The 20,686-nt window shown below is 43.4% G+C and overlaps 1 protein-coding gene across 3 annotated transcripts in view; it reads left to right on the top strand.

Moving 5' to 3' along the window:
• Nucleotides 1–17,958: 17,958 nt before the first annotated feature.
• LOC121865408 (synaptotagmin-14-like) overlaps nt 17,959–20,686 on the top strand; it is a 76,759-nt gene continuing 74,031 nt past the window's right edge. For all 3 annotated transcript variants that reach the window (XM_042364777.1, XM_042364776.1, XM_042364775.1), the window contains exon 1: nt 17,959–18,429. In XM_042364777.1, coding sequence (XP_042220711.1) covers nt 18,402–18,429 — 28 coding nt within the window. In that variant the 5' untranslated portion in view covers nt 17,959–18,401. The remainder of the gene's footprint in view (nt 18,430–20,686) is intronic.

Raw genomic sequence — 20,686 nt, 5'->3', positions numbered from 1 at the left:
TTTCAGTATAGGTACCAGGGCTGTGGAGTCGAAGACAAAACCTTCGACTCCGACTCCGACTCCTCAAATTTTTATGCTTCCGACTCGACTCCTTGGCCTATTTGTAACAACTATTTCCACCATCCTAATTGTAATTTGTATGTTGTAACCTGCATAGGTAAAAAGTAAAACACCGTGGCTATACTGCTACAGCTTTATTAATGATCTGGACGATATTTAAGAACTACAAAAAGATGATAGGCTTGACTTTCAAAGTTTCAATCAAAAGAAAAATAAATTTATTAAGAATTCAAGATATTAACTAGAAAACACCATTTACATGTATATCTAAAAGTTCGATCTCAGCATATGAATTTTGTTTAAGCTCATAATCTGATGTGGATCTAAATGATGATACTACAATTCCTTTTAAAGTAAAGTTATATATTTATGTACATTAAAGAAATGAATACCTTATTAAGGAAAATGGATAAACCTTACATGATTAAGTTATTAAATTAAATTTGCCTTAATCTCACCAAAAACAGGTTGTAGCTAATTGTTTTGTAGCCGAGAGCCTCTGTGCAGTTTTCAACGAAACAAAATTTGATATAATTCAAAATTTCAAATGGTAAAGAAGAGACTATCGTCCAAAATTATAGTGCTATACTGTGCCTGCTACAATAAATTCATAATAATGCTTATAAAATGGAAATAAATTCTTTTAATAATTTAAGAAAATAAGTGGGATCAGTGGAATCACTGCAATGAATATGCCTGAGTTCATATATTTGTTCTTAGGAACAGAATAGCTTCAGTCGGAGTCGGAGTCGGAGTCTGGACAATTTTACCGACTCCGACTCCGACTCCACAGCCCTGATAATAATAACAATCCTTAACTTGTGAGTAATCGTACGGAAATGAATCGTTTATTAATAATTTTTCATAGTGTTAGCACTGGGTGAAGCTCCTGGCACCAGAAAGTAGAAAATAATAAGTGTAGAAACCGTGTTGGGTGTGTATCTGTGTATTCGCTACACCCTTTACACTGAATGGTAAGTGTATACAAGTGGCAGGTGTAGCCGGGGAGACGGAGGGCGTAAACATGATAAATAATGTACAGTATGTGAAGTGTTTGGAAGCGTAGGTGGTGGGACGACGCGCCTACACAGCTATCAAGGCTGCCTGGGTCCGCTTGCACCCTCCTCTCCCAATGCCCGCGTAAGGACCACGAGCAAGACCTATATTGACAAATCCAATAGGTGTTTTCCTAGTTGCTGCCTTTGCCAAATAACACAATTAATTTTGGGTTGAAACTGTTTATATTTACTCTGGGTTAATTATGATGGAAAGTATGTTAGATAGTGAAGTACTTGCTTGTATAATGGATAAATATAACACGCCGGTATCTGTCGAGTTCAAGAGGAGGAATTTCACCCTTGGTTGAGTGTGCATCAGTAGCCTATACGTATTATTTTATTCATTTTTATTCGATTTCGCACTTTTTTTTTTACTGGACAAAGGAACAAATAGGAAACACGAAGGGTAATCGAGAAACAGTAAGTGGAAGTGATGAAATAAGGAGGAAGCGGAGAAAAAAGAAGAGAAGGCGTTCAAGAGGAAACAGGGGGAACTTGGTCGTGTTGCCATATTCAGGTAGCTCTTCTCCTCCTCCTCCTTCTCGCTCACCTTGACTGCCCACCCGAACCAGTCCAGGAGGGGACAAGGTGATAGGGCTTACCTGGGAGGAGAGAGAAGGAGAAGAGAGTATAAAGGAGAAGGGAAGCAAGAAGAGTGTATCAAGGAGCGGGGATAGAGAGAAATTGGAAGAAAGACAAGGATGCGAGTGTGAAAGAGGTGGAAGGGAAATTGAAAAAGGGGTTTGAAGGGGATAAAAGGACAGGGAAAAGGGAGAATAAGATGGTAAGGAAGGAGAGGGACACGGATAGGGAGAAGAAGAGTGAGAGAAGAAAGATGGGAGAATGGAGGATGGAAAAGAGCGAGAGAGAGAGAGAGAGAGAGAGAGACTTACAACCAGATAGACTAGGTCACTAAAATGATATAGGTAGTCCGTCTCAAAGTATCCTTCGGCCGCCCGCTCCTGGTGTTACATTAAACAAACGAAGCGCGTGCTGGACCAAAAATACGCGAAAAAAATAGTAAGTTAAGTTTTCCTCATAAGATATACAGCAAAGGTGAGACCAAATTTTACTTGAGCGCCGTCTGGTGGGTGAAATATGAACTAGGTGGCCTGGGGACGTAATGTCAACGGCCAGAAAATTTGACCAAGGAGCCGACAAAGCCACGATCTGCTTATTTCCAGTAGAGTCATTGTCAACAGTGTTTGTGTTCCAAGGCGGTCACTCTTTCAAGTACTATCCAGAACCAACGGCTACTGTTATTTAACTTTGCTGATCGGACCAAAGTATTGTTTTCTACGTGGTATAGCCGTCGTTAACATAATATATATGAGTCTATGAGGGGGCGCCCAGGTTTGAACCAAGTACCTCTCGATCTGCAGTTGAATACTCCAACGTGGCCACCAGTAGTTGTAGTGATTGTTAGGTATATTAGTAACAGTTCAGTATATGGCATTTCTAAAACATTAAGAGTTACTCATACAAATTAGTTTTCTTTGACATACCTCAGTAATCGTTTTCTCTCTCTCGCAGGGGAGACAGAAGTCACCTGAATATGTCTGTACTTGAGTTTTCATAATTTCGCTCCTGATTAATGACTAGTTTGTTGCCTGAAGATAAAAATATGAATGTCTGTTATGTGTCTATGAGTACAACATGTATGATCATATTTTAATAATTTCTGATGACATATGCCGACGAGAGCCATCGCCTTTTTAGCGGAAGGTAAATATCTAAATGAAGTCAAATAAATAATGACTCATAAACAACAAATTATCCCTACATCTTGGAAAGACTGAATCAGTATTATTTGTATGATCCCCGAGATATGCAAGAGACTGTCAGTTGATTGAAAACGTCCACAGATTTTGAGCTGTAAAGATAAAATAAATAGCAGCTTCAGGGGCGTCACGGGAAAACAATACACTTCGGTGCACAAGGAGGCAGCATGGCCGGTACTGCACTCAACCGCATTTACTTCCTAAAGTTGTAAACTTAGTTACCCGGGGATCGAACCACTGAGCCATTGAACAGGGGGCGAGCAACTGTATCCACAAGACCGCTGTTATACAGTGACCGTCCAGGTTAATACAGAAATGCCTCATTGAAAGCCTGCAAATATCTGAGCAAGTGTCTCCTGTAGAATGCATTGATTTGTACTAAAATGAATATTTATTTGGGTAGTATTTTCCTTGCTGCCCTTCCTTATATATGTAATTAGGTTGTATTATTTAGGTTTAATTAGTTTTAACATTATTTGAGCACTTAAGGAGGATCATTAGAATATAACTTTATGTCATTCTTCCAACATTTTTTCTTCACTGATCACGGTAATAATGGACTTTGTAAACACGAATATCAAGGGACTTTATAAACACCCTGGAGCTCGATGCCTTTAACTACCAACAACCCGACAGTATAGCAGAGGACAACAGATAATATAGGAATGTATAAGATTGGGAGGGGAGGCAGATAGCGAGGAGGCCATGACCCGGGTTCTCAAAGGTTGACTGTATCTAAAGGCCAAACTTTATGTCCTAAGGTAATGTGAGAGCTATTACTGAGACTTTACCTTAATTATATACCTCCACTAACAGTCAGGACGAAATTAAGATACAGAATGATTTGGGAAAAATTCTGTCACTAAATTCTGTCTCCTAATTGGTCTTAATAAGAGGACGTATCTAGTTAAGGTAGAGTCTCAGTGTAGCGCGGGGGTTAATTCCGTTGAACGTCAGATTCGTGCCTCCGCTTAAGTCAACGAGTTAGGTGCATTTTTACACCTTCAGTTACGAGGAATATTCATGTTACGATCCTTTGAGAACCTGAGTCTCGGGGGCATAGCTCAAGCCTGTTCCTCGACGCATCACTAATTGGAGTCTTTGTGAGTGTAGCGTCCTTTACTGCGCCCTGCGTAGTCTGACGTCAAGCAGTGACGTCACTCACCCTCCGGCGTCAATAAGTCACACTTACGCTCCAACATGGTCAGGGACACAAGGCCCCTAAATATCCTTAACTCTGAATTTTCCCCTAACGACTGCCATGAAGACACATCTTCCTGTCCCATTTAGGCAAAGACGCGATGTTGGCCCCGAACCCATGGGACTGACCTGTGCTTGTGGTTACTGTGTATGTATTAACAATTTGTATTATATGTACTATACTTGGTACAATGGTTGACAGCTTTTATGAGACCTGGCAGCAACGTGTTTGTTGACGTCTTATAAATTAGTATATTGAGATGGACAGAAACAACCTCTTTATAGCGGTCAGATGACGATGTTCAGAAGGATTTATCTATCTAAGAATGTTGATACTTCCTGTACGGCTCCAGATACATTCTGATACTAAATATAACGGCCTTGCCAACCGTCTGATAAAAGTTGGATATCGGTGGTTGTGTCGAGGTGGTGTGACGTAAGGAGGAAGGGAAATTGGTGAGGGTTCCATGTCCTGGGGGTTGGGGAGGAGAAGGGTTGCATAAAGTTATTTTCTGACACCAACAACATCCCAGCGGAAAAAAAAAGAATAGCATCTCGGTTTCGGGTCACAAAACGTAATACGTAACCAGTTAGGCTGGAGTGGGTTCGCCTTCCCCCTCTTAACTCACCCGCCTCGCCTTAATCTGGTTCAATGTCTGTTCTTATTTAGATCCCTTGAACTCTTCCTCTTCCTCCCCGATATCTTCCTTGTGACTTTCTCACTAATTCCTTCGTGTAAATCTCTCTCTCTCTCTCTCTCTCTCTCTCTCTCTCCTTTTGATTAAGACGGAAGACACCTCAAACATATGTTCTTTGATGATGTGTTCTTCAGGGGTCCATTCTCACAAGGGACCCCATCACACATTTCTACGGGTGTTTTCTTCACAACCCCATAGTATATAAGATGCAGCTAAGTGTCGTCTTTTCTTTTCTCGACCAACCAAGTCTTCATGATGAGATTTTAATGTTTTGAGGAATTTTTTCAGCCTCTCAGACCACGTCTCAGTGATATCCTCAAATTCTCCGGTCATTTTCAGGAGAAAGAGCGACTCCCTACTTGAAATCAACGGGACTTTCTGCTTCAACATTGGCGTGAGTGTCTGCAGGTGTTGTGTGAGCCGTAAACTCCTCCAGCTGTTTGACTCCTATTGTCAGGTATTACCACAAGAGTTCAGTAATGTTGTTGGTTATCTTCATTTCATTTTCTTCCTTGTAGATATAACAGCTTGAGTGAGGGTAGAGGTAAGGAAGTAGTGACCTTATCTTTTATTATTTTTTTTGCAACTTTTAATTACATTCGAAGCAATAACTAACCATGATTACAATTTATTTTTCTTGCCGAGTTATTGTTACAAGATAATTGGATAGAATGATTCAAAGCATAAGTCTCAGATTCAACTTCAGACCTCCAGTGTTTCTGCTATAAAGGAGAGACCCTCTGAGTGTGGCCACATAAATCACCAACACCAGTCACACTGATTGTAAACTATAGACGAAGTGTTTTAAGAATCCTAGAAACGGTGAACACTCATCCTGAAGGCTGCCGAATTTTCCGTAAAACATCGTATAGTTGAGAAACACTTCGCCTCTAACACACGCCCTCACTAACACACGCCCCCCTAACACACGCCCTCACTAACACACGCCCTCACTTACTACGTCATAAACCAACACACACACACACACACACACAGCGTTTTGCTAAATGAAACAATTATTTATGTCTCTCGTGATTAAAACGTTTACTTTACATCATATCAATTTCAAGGCAAATATTAGCACAGGTGTAGGTCAGAGCTCCACCTGTCTAAACCCCAGCCTGCCTCAAACCAAGCGCCAGCCTGCCTCAACCCCAGCGCCAGCCTGCCTCATATCACCATTTATACATAGAAAAATGAAATTGTCGCCTCGAAATTTAAACCTGGATTTTCACGGATTCAAATGCCCCCCCTCCCCCCCCCGAGAACAAGTGTTAGCCTGTAGGGAGCTCTGGACGCTTTGGGTTTTGTTACAATCTTCGTGTCGGAGTGAACCAGCTGGACTAGAGGCTTCCCCGTGCCATCTGTTAGAGGGAAAACATTAACGTAGGAATCTCTTGACAATCAGGGTCTTGTTGTGAGATCTTGTGAGACACTTCCACCTCATGTCCTTCCTCCTCCTCTTATTCTTCCTTCTCCCTTTCCTTTTCCCCTTCATCCTCCCCTTCCTTCTTCTCTTCTTTCTCCGATTCCTCTCCCTCTTCTCCGAAATCCACGCTCTGTTAACGTCTTCCCCTCTCAATCACGTTCATTATCCTGGTTATCCCTCAGCGAGTGGTCGACCTGATACTCTGGTCTCCCCTCCCTCCCCTCCTCCTTCCCCTCCTTCTCCCCTCTACCCTGCCCCTTCCCCTTCCTCTCCCGCCAGTCATCCATTAGCATCACCTTCCTCAGAGCGAACCCCCGCTTCCTTCTTCTCCTTCAAGAATGCCTTGTCCTCCCCCCTTCTCCTCCTACAGTCAGGCCCTCTCTTTTCCTCACCCCTTCCACAACCAGACAATCTCCTCACCCCTCTCACAACCAGACCCCCCTCTCCTCACCCCTTCCATAACCAGACACTCCCCTCACCCCTTCCACAACCAGACACTCCCCTCACCTTTCATAAACCACACTCTCTGGTCTCCCCTGCCCTGCCAGCCACCGCTTGTACCGTGAACCCAACGCCCTCGGGGTCTGGCCTGCAAGGGGTGGTGCCAGGCAGGGTGAGGTGAAGTGAGGTGGGGTTGAGAAGGATCAACATCACCGGCACAGCCTCACACTGGACCTCACCTCACTGAGATAAGAACAAAACTAGACAAAGTGGGATGAATATTAACGGTCAGAGGAGCACCCAGAACCGTGTGTGTGTGTGTCTGTGTGTACAAGTGTTCGTCGGTAAGGCCAGGAGGAAACGCTGCTAGGCTTGGTCACCTTTAATTTGTTACGTACAGAATTGCTTTTTAGTTGTTGTTGCTGTGTGTCTTTAAAATCGTACATTATTGTTCTCATCACAGTAACGCCATGTATGTGGACTTTCGCTTTAGCTTTTAGTTGTGAAATGATGGTGTGGTTCTTGGAGGGGGTTTATTTACACGTCTCTCTACCTGACCAGTATACATGTAGGTAAGTCGGCAGCAGCAAGGTTTGGGATGCCACCTGGGAGAGTCTACAGCTGATGCGTTTATTTGTCATCTGAACAACAGCACCTGCATCACCTTGACAACCTGATACTGCCGCCTCACGTCACAAGGAACTCTTCCACGATTCGTCCAAGTTTGTTTTCATGGAGTGACGACGCATTGCCAGGACAGTTATAACAGCAGTCTACATGAAACGAATGCGTAATAAGAATGCGTATGTCTTCCCCGAATGAACAGTCCAATACGGAATCTCAGGGTAGCCACAGCGCCCTTTTGTACCTCGTGCCAACACATTACTATGAAACGATGAGTTAATAGGATCAGGCAAACTTCCTCAAACGGTTACGTCGTGTGAGGGCCACCTGGGGTAGGATGGCTAGCACAGGAGGACGTGGACGAGGCGAAGGAACACGTCGTCTACGTGTGTGTGTGTGTGTGTGTGTGTGTGTGTGTGTGTGTGTGTGTGTGCGTGCGTGTGTTGAGGGGTATAACAGTAGAATATATCGTCTCCACTCTATTCTTAACAATGCCTTCCCTCCCACTCCCATTTCAACACAGACCCTTAGGAATCCTTATGTTGATATCCTCCCTCTCCTCTCTTCCTTCCCCTCTCACCTCCTCTCCCCCTACCTACCCTTCCCTTCCCGCTACCTCCCTTTCCTTCTTCCCCATTCTCCCTCCCACTTTCCCCTTATATTAAGAACACACACACACACACACACACACACACACACACACACACACACACACACACACACACACATCACACCTGACTGTTTTAATTCAGGCGTCGAAATTACGTTGAGACTCGACCATGAGGCCCCCCCCCCGGTTTGGGTAACACATTAACCGAAAATAACACTGTGATAACCTTTTAATTTAATACCAGTTCATTAACACCCGAATGAGACATGTTTTATTCACAGTTAATACGGGAATAAAACTGTATTATCTTTAAGTGTCTTGTCAGCGATGTGTCAAGGCATTATGACGTAAGCGACAATCATGTCAAGCCTTATGACACAACCTTGAGGCATGAGAGTGTATAATCCATTGAGAGTTACATCATCACTCGTAAGTCATCTTCGTTTTATGTCTCACGATTAATCTGTCATGAGAAAGCCTGTGTCATGGCGGGTATGGTGCCATCACAGGTATGGTGTGAGCGTGAGAACACAGGTAGCGGAAGTAAGGATGATGCTGGGTGGCGGTGGCGGCGGTGCAGACGTAGTCGTGTGCGGGGAGCGGCCGCCACCTCCCCCGCCGCCCCCGCCACCCCGCCCTCCTCCCTCCCTCCCCGTCATGCACACCCATCCCGCTCCTCCCTGTTCCTCCTCCTCCAGGAACTCTACCTCCAGGTTTAAGGGAAATAATGTTGGCCATCGTTCACCTTTATCTTCAGAGAGTCGTGTTATTATCTCCCTACCGTGTTATTTAGCTGATGTAGGACCGGCCCGATAGCTTTAGTAGTTAGCTGTGGTAATACTTAGGGTGGATGGTGGTAGTTATGAGCTTTGGGTCAAGGAGGAAGGGCGGGTATAGAGTTTCCTGCTTGTACTGTTTGATGAAAGCACCAGCGGCTTCCTCCTCCCCTTCCCCATGTGGTCGTAAACAGGAGGCAACTTCTTGTGCAGCTGGGTGGGCGTGGCAACACCGCGGCCCTATTGATCCGCCCCTCTGCGCTGCTGCCAACTCCACGCCCCCCGAAAATCTCACCTGCACGGGTGCCACGTCTAGGCCAGGACTGACTAAACCCGCGCACACCGCCACAACACACACACACACACACACACACACACACACTTGTTCCCTGTGAACTGTGTACAGGCGAGAAAGAGAGATGGGCAGTTTGCCATATGAAGTTCTACGTCGTAACACAGACAAGAAACTGCATATTTTTTAAAGTTTACGTCGTAGCTATTGCGTTAAGGTCGACGTTGTTGGTTTCCAGAAATTCCATGAACCGTTTCCAGCAGGCAGTAGAGAGGGAGGGAGGTAGAAAGGGAGGTAGGTAGAAAGGGAGGTAGGTAGGCAGAGAGGGAGGTAGGTAGGCAGGTAGGTAGGTCGGTAGGTAGGCAGGTAGAGAGACAGGGGGATAACTCTTACCACCCGCTGACCGATCACTATAATAGCGCACAGGGTGAAGATTACGTCAACAAATAAAATATAGGTGACAGTTTATTTAATTCAGAGTCATGGTGTAGTGTATATATTGTTGTCATCTCTCTTAAGTGTTTATTTATTGTATCTCACACTGAAGGAAAGGTTAGGTTCTGTGTCAGGTTAATTGGTGTCAGTGTGTGTGTCTGTGTGAGTGACGGGGAGGAGGCCTTCGGGGTATATAAACCAATTTAATCAACCACTATTTTTATCATATTTCATTATTATCTATCACAACAACCACAATCGGAACTACCACTATTCTGCCAGTACCTTGCTCAATGTACAGAAAATATCTTCACCACCACTACTACTACTAGCACCACCACCACAACTACCATCATTACCACTATTATCCCCTCCCCAATATTACTATCGTCCTTCCCCTACCACCATCACCACCACTACTACTACCACCACAACCACCACCACCAGCCATAATACCTCACTAGGGCAGAAAGGCTGAGGGAAGCCATACATGGTGTATTAGGCAGACCTTTGTTGTATGGTACACACCTGTGCAACCCCAACACACACCTGTATGACCTCAATACACACCTGTGCGACCTCAATACACACCTGTATGACCTCAATACACACCTGTTTGACGTCAATACACACCTGTTTGACCTCAATACACCTGTTTGACCCCAATACACACCTGTATGACCTCAATACACACCTGTGCGACCTCAATACACACCTGTATGACCTCAATACACACCTGTTTGACGTCAATACACACCTGTTTGACCTCAATACACCTGTTTGACCCAATACACACCTGTATGACATCAATACACACCTGTATGACCCCAACACACACCCTTATGACCCCAACACACCTGTATGATCCCAATACACACCTGTTTGACCTCAATACACACCTGTTTGAGACCCCAATACACACCTGTTTGACCTCAATACACTGGCTTGGCGTCACCCCTCGTCTCCTCGTCACATGAATCCTTATGTCGCCCGTCTACTGCGTTTCTTCTCTGTGTTCATGTTGACTATATAACTCTTACCTCTTTGTCGTGTTCTTGTAATAATAATAATAATAATAATAATAAACATCCAGGTATTCGTGGCACTTGTAATTCCATTCACTCTTGACACCCTCGACACTTGGCACTTGACAACACAACATCTGGCCAGAATGTATCAACTCTCAAACACATTCGTCTCACTTAAGCAATAGTTTCCCGTCTTTGCTCTCAAACTTCTATCTGAAAAGAAGAAACAATCGCATATTTCCTCTTCTTTCATCTCATTTTTGGCTTTTATTTATTTCCTTTTATTCTTTTTTTTATTTTCATTTACCCATTTTCTCTTTTTCTTTCATTTATTTTCTTCATTCAGTTATTGTTTTATTCTCGTCGATTTTTTGTTCTTTATTTTCTTGTTCATTCAATCATTATTTCCTTTCGTTCATTTATTTATTATTTCGTTCGTTCATGTCCTTTATCCTTCCTTCACACCTCCTTCCTTCCTTCTCTCACGTTTCCTTCCTTTACTTACGTTTCCGTCTTTCCCTCACGTTTCCTTCCTTCCTTCCTTCCTTCCTTCCTTCCTTCCTTCCTTCACTCATTATCACCTGAAACTTCTGTGTAAAAGTAATTTATGTAGATTATAATTAACATAAGTAACTTAGTTTATTTGGTAAATTTACCTATTATACTGTAGTGTCGAGGAGCATTCTTCTTTTTGTTCTTGTTCTTGTTGTTCTCGTTGTTCTTGTTATTGTTGTTGTTCTTGTTCTTCGTCTTGTTACTGTTCTTGTTCTTCTTGTTCTTGTTCTTCTTGTTCTTGTTCTTGTTCTTCTTGTTCTTGTTTTTCTTCTTAATTAGCCAAAACTAACTCCTTTATTTGGTATAGTCGTTTAACCCTTTATTTAACCCTTTAATACAATTAATTTTATCCATTACCTACATTGGTTTAACCCCCTTGACTATATTGTTTTAATCTCTGCACTACAACAGTTTATCAAATTAAAAACAGTGATTTAACCCATTCAATACCATAATTTAACCCTTTCAAAACCATAACTATAGTGGTTTAACCCTTTGAATACACTAAAACCCTTTCAATACAATAAATAAACTCCCTTTAATAAAATGATGATAAACCGTTTTAACTATAAGTGGTTTACGTGTCAGGGTCTCATGAAGTGTGGGAATCAATCTTATCTTTACGACATTCTCAAACACCTGGTTAACGATGTCTTACGAGGAGCCAGGACCTGATAGCTGCAAGTGCTTCCAGATTGGTCGCCTTCCTTCACTTACGAGGATAGAAGGCTAGTGGAGTGGGGTAGAGTGGGTGGAGTGGTCTATCAGTTAGCTATTCACTCACCCTCTATCCCTCTCTCTCTCTCCTCTATCCCCCTCTCGCCTATTCTCTTCCCTGTATCCCACTCATTATCGTCTCATTGCCTATTGCCTATTCCTGTTTTTACTGTTTATTAACATCTATACCTATCCCACACCACACCACAACCACAACCACACCACACCACAACCACTCCACACCACACCACAACCATACCACACCACACCACAACCACAACCACACCACACCACAACCACTCCACACCACACCACAACCATACCACACCACACCACACCACAACCATACCACACCACAACCACACCATACCACACCTTTCTCTTACTCTACTCACCTCATATCTACACCCTCAGCATCTAATTCTCTCCTCCTCACCATCCCTCACCCCACTCCCCCTAACTACACCACCACCACCACCTATCCGTTTTACCTATTCATCCCCGCCCTACCCTGGCACCTAACCTAACCTACCCTGGCACCTAACCTAACCTAACCTACCCTGCCACCTAACCTAACCTAACCTACCCTGGCACCTAACCTAACCTAACCTACCCTGGCACCTAACCTAACCTAACCTACCCTGGCACCTAACCTAACCTAACCTACTCTGGCACCCACAGCATCACCAGCCAAACCCGGAAGTAATAGGAGGGGCGGAGAGCAAGCCCGTCTGACCACACGACTTCAAGCTGCCGCTCCTACCCCCCCCTCCCCTCTGCTTCTCCCCACTCCCCTCTTCTCTTCTCCTCCTCCTTCCCTCAACCCTCCTCAACCCCCTCCCTTCTCACCCCCCCTGAGGATGTTTTTGCATATTTCACAAAGATGGGAAGGTTTATGTCTTCCTGGTGTGGTCGGAGATGGATAAACAATAATAATAATAATAAACGGTTTATTAATAGAGTTGCAGCCGTTGGCTGAAAATATACAGACTTACATTTGAGTTAGAAATAATGATATAATATGCATTGAATACATTCCAGGGCTGTACAGTACATAAATCAGGAGTTGTTTATTATTTTAACAATAGATGGGATGGTGCTTTTCTTATATCTATCGGTGTGGGCTCTTATGGGCTGAATTTTGTTGTAGTGGCGGACTGCGCGAGTTGGGTGGGGGGCTGCCGGTGGCAGGAGGTGGCGATGGCGAGGGTGGTGCAGTAGTCCACGGCCAAACCTTTCCAGTGCTTGGTGGTGGAGGTCACTGAGGGATGGCATTTCCAGTGTGTGTGTGTGTGTGTGTGTGTGTGTGTGTGTGTGTGTGTGTAACAACGTCAAAGTTTACGTCAATTGTTATTATTTACGTTGGTTTGTATCTGTTCTCTCGGATGCCAACCCAACCTAACCTAACATAACCTAACCTAACCCAGTTTCAATTGTGTTCGTGGTATGTATATGTATTGCTGTTAAAATTTTCAAGAGGGTCATCAAGAGCACTGGATGAACACTCTACTGATACGCGCTAGGCAACAACCCCATCGCCCGTGACATAATTTCAGATGATTGTGTAAACTAGACTAGACAGGTGTTATGGTTGATTGTGTTCTGATTGACTTTGTGTTCTGATTGACTTTGTGTTCTGATTGGCTTTGTGTTTTGATTGGCTTTGGTTTTGATTGGCTTTGTGTTCTGATTAACATTACAAACCGAATATTTACTTTGTCTGGAGACGCGCCAACGGGGACTACCTGACCACACTAAACTCTTTCTGTCTCTCTGTCACGACCCGTCACTAATGTACCGTATCTTTATTAGTTTAAGGTTAAAACAATTAAGGTAAACAGTTATACATATGACACGCTATAGTACAATAATTTTCACACTTTCTGTCTAGGATTAGTAAAAACAGCCCGAGAATGTTTGGAGTGGAACGCTATGGTCGCCGACACCTTGAACTGATGTTATGAGATATAAACAAAAATTTCAATGTAAATGCATAGTTTCATGGAAAACCTCGAGATGAAGGGAGGGTCTGACTTCCTGGAAACGTAGGTCATTTACTACCCAGGGAGAGAGAGAGAGAGAGACAGGAAGGAAGTTATGATATAGATTCAAGGAATAAGTGAGCAACGAGCCAACGCCCTGGCAGAGGTTGGCTGATGGAAGTGGCCGACTGTTTATTGTTGCACTGGAGAAACCTGCAATATGGCCAAGATTTTATCCCCTGATCCTTGCAAAGTGAGAGAGGATGAAAGATGGGGAGAGCTGAGAGATAAACCCAGGTGAGCGATAGGAAAGGGTGAGGGAGGTGAAGGGTTGACAGGTGGGAACAATAGTACAACTTCCATATACTGTTAATCACTTAGAAATACTTCACAGGTGGTCGGTGAGCTCGTGTATAGGTCAACGCTGGTAGTGTACGGGGCCACGTCAGGGGTTCAGAGGTGTTGGAGATACTGTTGACTTGAAGCATGTGTTTGTGTCGTGAAAAATAGTAACGATTGATTTATTGACAATACAACAAATACAAGCTGAAAATATATAACACAGTGACGGGAGTGGGGTCATATAACAAAACCTTTCAGAAATATAGAGTGTACCTACAAGTTATCTACGATTTATTGATGATTTTTGGAGTGGTTATAATGGCGCTGCTGTTTTTGTAGAGTTCTGTGAGAGGTCATGAGTGTTTGAGGTGGTTGTGGTGTCGAACAAACACTTCATGGACGAGGGACCTCAAGTGGCAGATGGTGAGGAGGGTGTAACAGTTTTGTCCCATATTAACAGATCAGGTCACGATGATCATCAGAGGGAGTTAAAGAAGCCAGTGTATTTAGTGCCTCTTGACTTAATCTAGAAGTCTCTCAAATAGAACTCAATGATCAGAAAACATTAACTTGGTAGCCTTGTCTCTTGGTCTGTTTCTTATTTTTAGTGTATTTTAAGGGTTTAGGGGATACACTTAAAAATTAGTCGCTACTTAAATTTAAAACTCAAACCACTAAAACCCAAGACATATATTTATTGACTCTTAAAGGTTTTTCTTAACGTCTATAAACCATTAAGAGTGATTTAAGAGTAGGATGAAGGAGTTTATAAATACGGTAGGGGTTCCAATCTTACCCTAAAACCACTTAAATGATTTTGATATATAAATAAGGAGTTAGAGTGATCCTTAAATAGGACTTCGACTTAAAATAAATATTGTATTATTATTATTATTATTATTATTATTATTATCATCATTACTATTATTATTATTATTATTATTATTATTATTATTATTATTATTATTATTATTATTATTATTATTATTCACCCAGCTGCTTGTACAACACACCTGAAATAACACACCTGGCTGGTTATACAACACACTTGGCTGGTTATACAACACACCTGGCTGCATAGTGAGGTAGGCTAGGTGTAATGGGGCCACCAGTAGCCGAAGGTATTGACCCAGGCACTGTACAAAAGGTGTGGAGAGACAGGGTGGGACGGGTGGTGGGTGGAAGGGAGAGTGTAGGTGGTGGGTGGGTGGGTGGAGGAAGGGAAAGAGTGTGGGTGGTCTCCTTCTCCGTCTGTAGTACCTCACTTCTCCAGCATCCATGTCTCTTCCCCCCCTCCTCCACTTCCTCCACCTCTAATCCCACCTCCTCCTCTCCAACCATCTCCACCTGCACTTCCTCCTCCTCCTCCTCCTCCTTTCCACCTTTGACATTTTATCATTGGCCTTGAAAAGTAATTCTTCAGATCAAGGACAGACTCCTAAAATTTGAGGGTCAGGCCATCAGGTGTGCCGGGAGATGCGTGGGGTGGAGGCGAGTCACTTTGTGTTTCACTCTCCACTAAAATAAAAATATCCCTCATTTTCACTGCTTCTGTAGATCGTCTGGTGAATCTGAATAATAATAATAATAATAATAATAACAAAAACTACAACAATAATAATAATAATAATAACAACAGCAACAATAAAACTAATAATAATAGTAATAATAATATCTACGACTATGTGTAAGAATTTAAGAACAATCTGTACGTCGTTGGCCCAGTGACATTCTACCCCGTCCTCACGTTAGCTCTGGGTGCTACACAGGAGCTGCATGGTCGAACACCTTATCTGGTATACCATATGTGTGATGTCACTAATGTACGTAATCCCTCGACAGTCTCCCTTGCTCGTCTTGTGTTAACCATGATCACTGCTGTCAAGCGTTCAGTTCATAATCACTTTTACTGAATTCATCTTGGGAACAACAGTAGGCAGCATCGTTGAGAGCTAGCACGGGTGGGTCTGCTTCACGGTGTTGCTGAGGAGCGTCTGGCATCACGTTAACTAATCTCCCCTCCTCTCCAAGTTGCTGTAGGACTTGCTGAGTGTTGGTACTAAAGTTAGGAACAACTGTGGCGACGTTAGGGGCAGCAGGATCATAATACAGTACTCAATTAATGAAGACGGGGGAGGATTTCTAGTCTCGTGTCCTGACCCTGTGACGGTGTAGAGGAAGGTTAGTTCTGGTAGACGACTTCCCATCAAGTATTAATTCCCGGAGAACAACAATATAGTCGACATGATAAAAGGTAATGGTGATAACAAGGTCTCTGGTGTAAACAAAACCGTGTGTGTGTGTGTGTGTCACTATCCATACACTAGTACTATTCTCACAGTCACCATTCGACCCCATTGACTATTAATACACACACGTTCGTACACTCCCTTCTCATAAACGGACACCGTTCATACACTTTCACTATTCATACATTGGCATCAATCATACACTCAACCAGCCATACACACTCTGGACTCATGCAGTATTTATTCTGGCACTCACCCACATGAAATATTGGCACCTTCCATTAACATTACATACAAGCGTGGCAATAGTTATACACACCAACAACCTTATTATACACAGGGACACCAAACATACACGGTGACGTCATTATTTACACACACGCACACACACACACACACCTTGACATTATAAATTCACACGTAAACTCTACCAGCTGTACTGCGTCTTGCATTTGATGGCTCCATCCCCTTGGCACCATTCCTCTAAACACTGGCACCATATATGCACAGTGGCACTATAGCCTAACCTTGAAACAATTGATGTGTAAACTCGGGCGCCATTCCTACACCTTGACTCATAAAGAAATTTCGACATTCGGGTTTATACATTTTTTCAAGTATCGTGTTATTAAATAGTAATAATTTGAGGATATTTCTATTTTCAGTGCTATTATGTTTATCTTCTATTTAATTAGTGATATATTAAAATGAATTAGACAATAAGAAAGGAATATACTCTTGGAAGATATGAATCAAGTTGAAAAAGTATGATTTCTTATATACCAAATACCGAGTCTATGGTATTTCATTGGACTGGGTGTAGTGTTGTGGTCGTGACGTAGCGAGTGTCAACAAGGATTTTTGGTGGTCGGTTATTATGCGTTGTAAATGGCGGGGCAGCATTTTAAACAAGCGTCACCATTGGTTTCCTTATTAATATTGATACATTTATTTTGGTTCTCTCTCTTGTCAAGTATGTGTGGAGTGGTTATCGAGAAAGTAATCTTGTCGCTGTTGCTAAAAATAAGAATGATAATCCCATCCATCTTCCTTGATGAGTATTTCTCACATAATTTATACACTTCATTCAAGATTTTTTCCCTCTTTACTAGAATTTTTTGTTTATGTCCAGCAAGTGAAGTAGGTGTTTTTGTCACCGTGGCTGCATTGAATTACTGTGTAGCAGGAATCTTGACGTTGCAAATAGTATTGCCAAGCAAAATATGTCGAACATGTGGCAACGCTGGAAGTCTTGTAAGCAATCGTCGCTGAACTACCTGTATTGTCTGGTGTTTTCCTCTCAGATGGATATATGGCCGCCTTAGACGCTCTTCATAGTTTCTCTCAACATTTTCCAACAAGTGTTTTAATAAGAAGGAAATAATGTACACGTGAACAGTTAGTAAACCACGCAGCGAAGGGCCTACCAGGGATGATGGTCTAAAGTGTTAGAAGGTAAAATTATAAATCGTTATTTTTCTTACTGAAAATATTATATGAAATACATTTAATTAACGTATAATCTATACTTCATATCCAAATACGAGATGTGTGTAAAGAAATGTCACATAGTTAGCATGAGGGAGCTTTGAAAATATGATGAATAAATGTGTGTTGGCATCTGTGGTGGCCGGGGAGGTCGGGGCGGGGAGACTCAGGTGCCTGGCTGGCTGCAAGTGTGAGTTGGACTGTGGCAGGCGGGAGTGGCCCCGTTCCTGAGCTGTACGCGATCGATAATTACCTTTCCAGTACGAGTCGACACAGATGCAGGGGGGATGCGATTTGGATGGAAGAGTGCTGGTGTTGTTGTGATCATCTAAGAAAAGAGGTCGCTGCTTGCATGAATGATAACCACTGCTGTAGGGCCCAAAACATGGACAAGAGAGTGCTTTAAGTTGGGGTCCCATGCGCCTCTCCGCCTCCGAGTTGGCTTGCATTTCAATGAAGGCCAGGCGAGCTTCAGTGCTGTTTACAAAAGGAATCGGTGGTCGAGGGTGTTGATTAAGGGCAAGAGCGCCAGCGGATGGTCCTCTGGCCGTGTTGTTGACCTCGAGTGACACGTGTGTGGCCTCAGATGCCGTGGATGAGGACTCGTTGGCACTATGTAGAGGAGGGGACATAACCATGTTGTCATCGCCTGGGGTGTCCGAAGGTAAGACAACTCTTCCTTTACTATACTATATGTCACACCACTTTTATTAAACACACGGGCAATCCATTGTTTACATTCGACTTTGAGTTAACAAACACTGCCAACCAAACAGACTGATTTAGTAGTGTACAAAGTTACAAACTAAATAGAGTTTATTATCTTGAGTAGATCAGATATTTTGCTTGTAAAATTATAATAAGCCACGGCGGGTGTGTACTGCGTGCGTGGCGTCACAACACTAGACCTCACACACACACACACACACACACACACACACACACACACACACACACACACACACACCTGCAGCCATCCACCAAAACTAAAACATAGTCAAGATTTTAATATTAGATTAAATAATTAAATGATAATAATATAATATGTATATAAATGATAAAGGATGTTATACCGGGAACATTAACCCCAAGGCCAACTATATACCTGCCGACCTAATTATTTATCTACCTGGTATATCAGGAATGGGATAATATAGTGCCATTTTGTTCATTTATTGTGGTTGAATGTCATAACCATGTGACTGAGACGTGATAGATGGACATAGAGACGAGATAGATGTTTACTCAAGTATGAAGAGGTTAATTGCAGGTGTTTTAAGTCCCTGGACGCACACTATATTGCCTCACCTCACGATTGAATCCTTCACCCCATGACACTGGCTCACTCACCCATGACATTAGTTTAGTTCCTTCACCCATGACAACACCACTCACCCATGACTGTACCGCCGCTCACTCCGTATCTCACCTGGCCTCTCTCTCTCTCTCTCTCTCTCTCTCTCTCTCTCTCTCTCTCCAAACACTTTAAACACACAGTTCCTTCACCTCTTATCCCACAACTGCATCATTGACCTTTCTTATCCTAGGTTATATATAGGTCACGTTATCAGTTGTATTGCCATTGGGAGAAGACAGTCATCAGAACTTTCCTTAGTTAACCAAGAAGACTTCGGTTAGGTTAGGTTAGTAGACGAAAGATCTATTTGAAATTTGTTTACTCTTATCAGGAACGAACCACTGAACATTGCTTAAACGTGATATATCGCTCGTTAGTTCGTTCCTGTTAAAATCACACCTTGTGCATAGATGGTTGCTTACCTTTGTCTAATTAACGATTGTTTACCCCCGCGGGACTTATATTCTCCGCTTTATAACAACAACTACGAATATACCGAGGAAGACAAACTGTATTGAGTCCGTGAAGTAATTGTGTACGATAAAATGCTGCCTCTCTCACCCTTGATGCTGCCTCTCTCACTCTTGATGCTGCCTCTCTCACTCCTTGATGCTGCCTCTCTCGATCTTGTTGCTGCCTCTCTCGCTCTTTGATGCTGCCCCTCTCACTCTTGATGCTGCCTCTGTCACTCTTGATGCTGCCTCTGTTACCCTTAATGCTGCCTCTCACACCCTTGATGCTGCCTCTCCTTAATCTTGATGCCGCCTCTCCACCTTGATGCTGCCCCCACTTGGATGCTGCCTCTGTCACCCTTGATGCTGCCTCTCTTTACTCCTTGATGCTGCCTTCACTCTTGATGCCGCCTCTGTCACCCCTGATGCCGCCTCCGTCACCTGATGCCGCTCTCTTACCCTTGATGCCGCTGCCCTCTCTCACTCTTGATGCTGCCTCTCTCACCTGATGCTCCTCTTACTCCTTGGATGCCACTTCTCACTCTGATGCTGCCTCTCTCACCCTTTGATGCTGCCCTTCACCCCTTGATGTCAGCTCTTCCTCACCTTGATGCTCTCTCTCACCCTTGATGCCGCCTTTTCACCCTTGATGCCGCCTTCACTCCTTGATGTGCTGTCTTTCTTACTTCTTGATGCTGCCTCTTTCACCCTTGATGCTGCCTCTTTCACCCTTGATGCTGCCTCTCACCCTTGATGCTGCCTCTCACCCTTGACGCTACCTCCCTCACACTGTCCCTTTCACCCTTCACGCTCACTTGAGTCAGTTGCTTTCTTACGGTAATAGGTTTAGTCATGGCGAGTCACGATGTTCTAGAAAGATCAGCCAAGTGACTCTTATGGTGATGGACTATCCTGGTGACTCACGCTCTGGTAGCTAGTGAGTCACGCTCTGGTATCTGGCGAGTCACGCTCTGGTATCTGGCGAGTCACGCTCTGGTATCTGGTGAGTCACGCTCTGGTATCTGGTGAGTCACGCTCTGGTATCTGGTGACTCACGCTCTAGTATCTGGTGAGTCACGCTCTAGTATCTGGTGAGTCATGCTCTAGTATCT

The sequence above is a fragment of the Homarus americanus genome, unplaced genomic scaffold (genome assembly GCF_018991925.1).
Source record: "Homarus americanus isolate GMGI-L3 unplaced genomic scaffold, GMGI_Hamer_2.0 scaffold25483, whole genome shotgun sequence".
In the NCBI taxonomy this organism is placed as follows: domain Eukaryota; kingdom Metazoa; phylum Arthropoda; class Malacostraca; order Decapoda; family Nephropidae; genus Homarus; species Homarus americanus.
The sequence above is the reverse complement of the archived record's forward strand: the minus strand, read 5'-3'. Positions and strand labels throughout refer to the sequence as shown.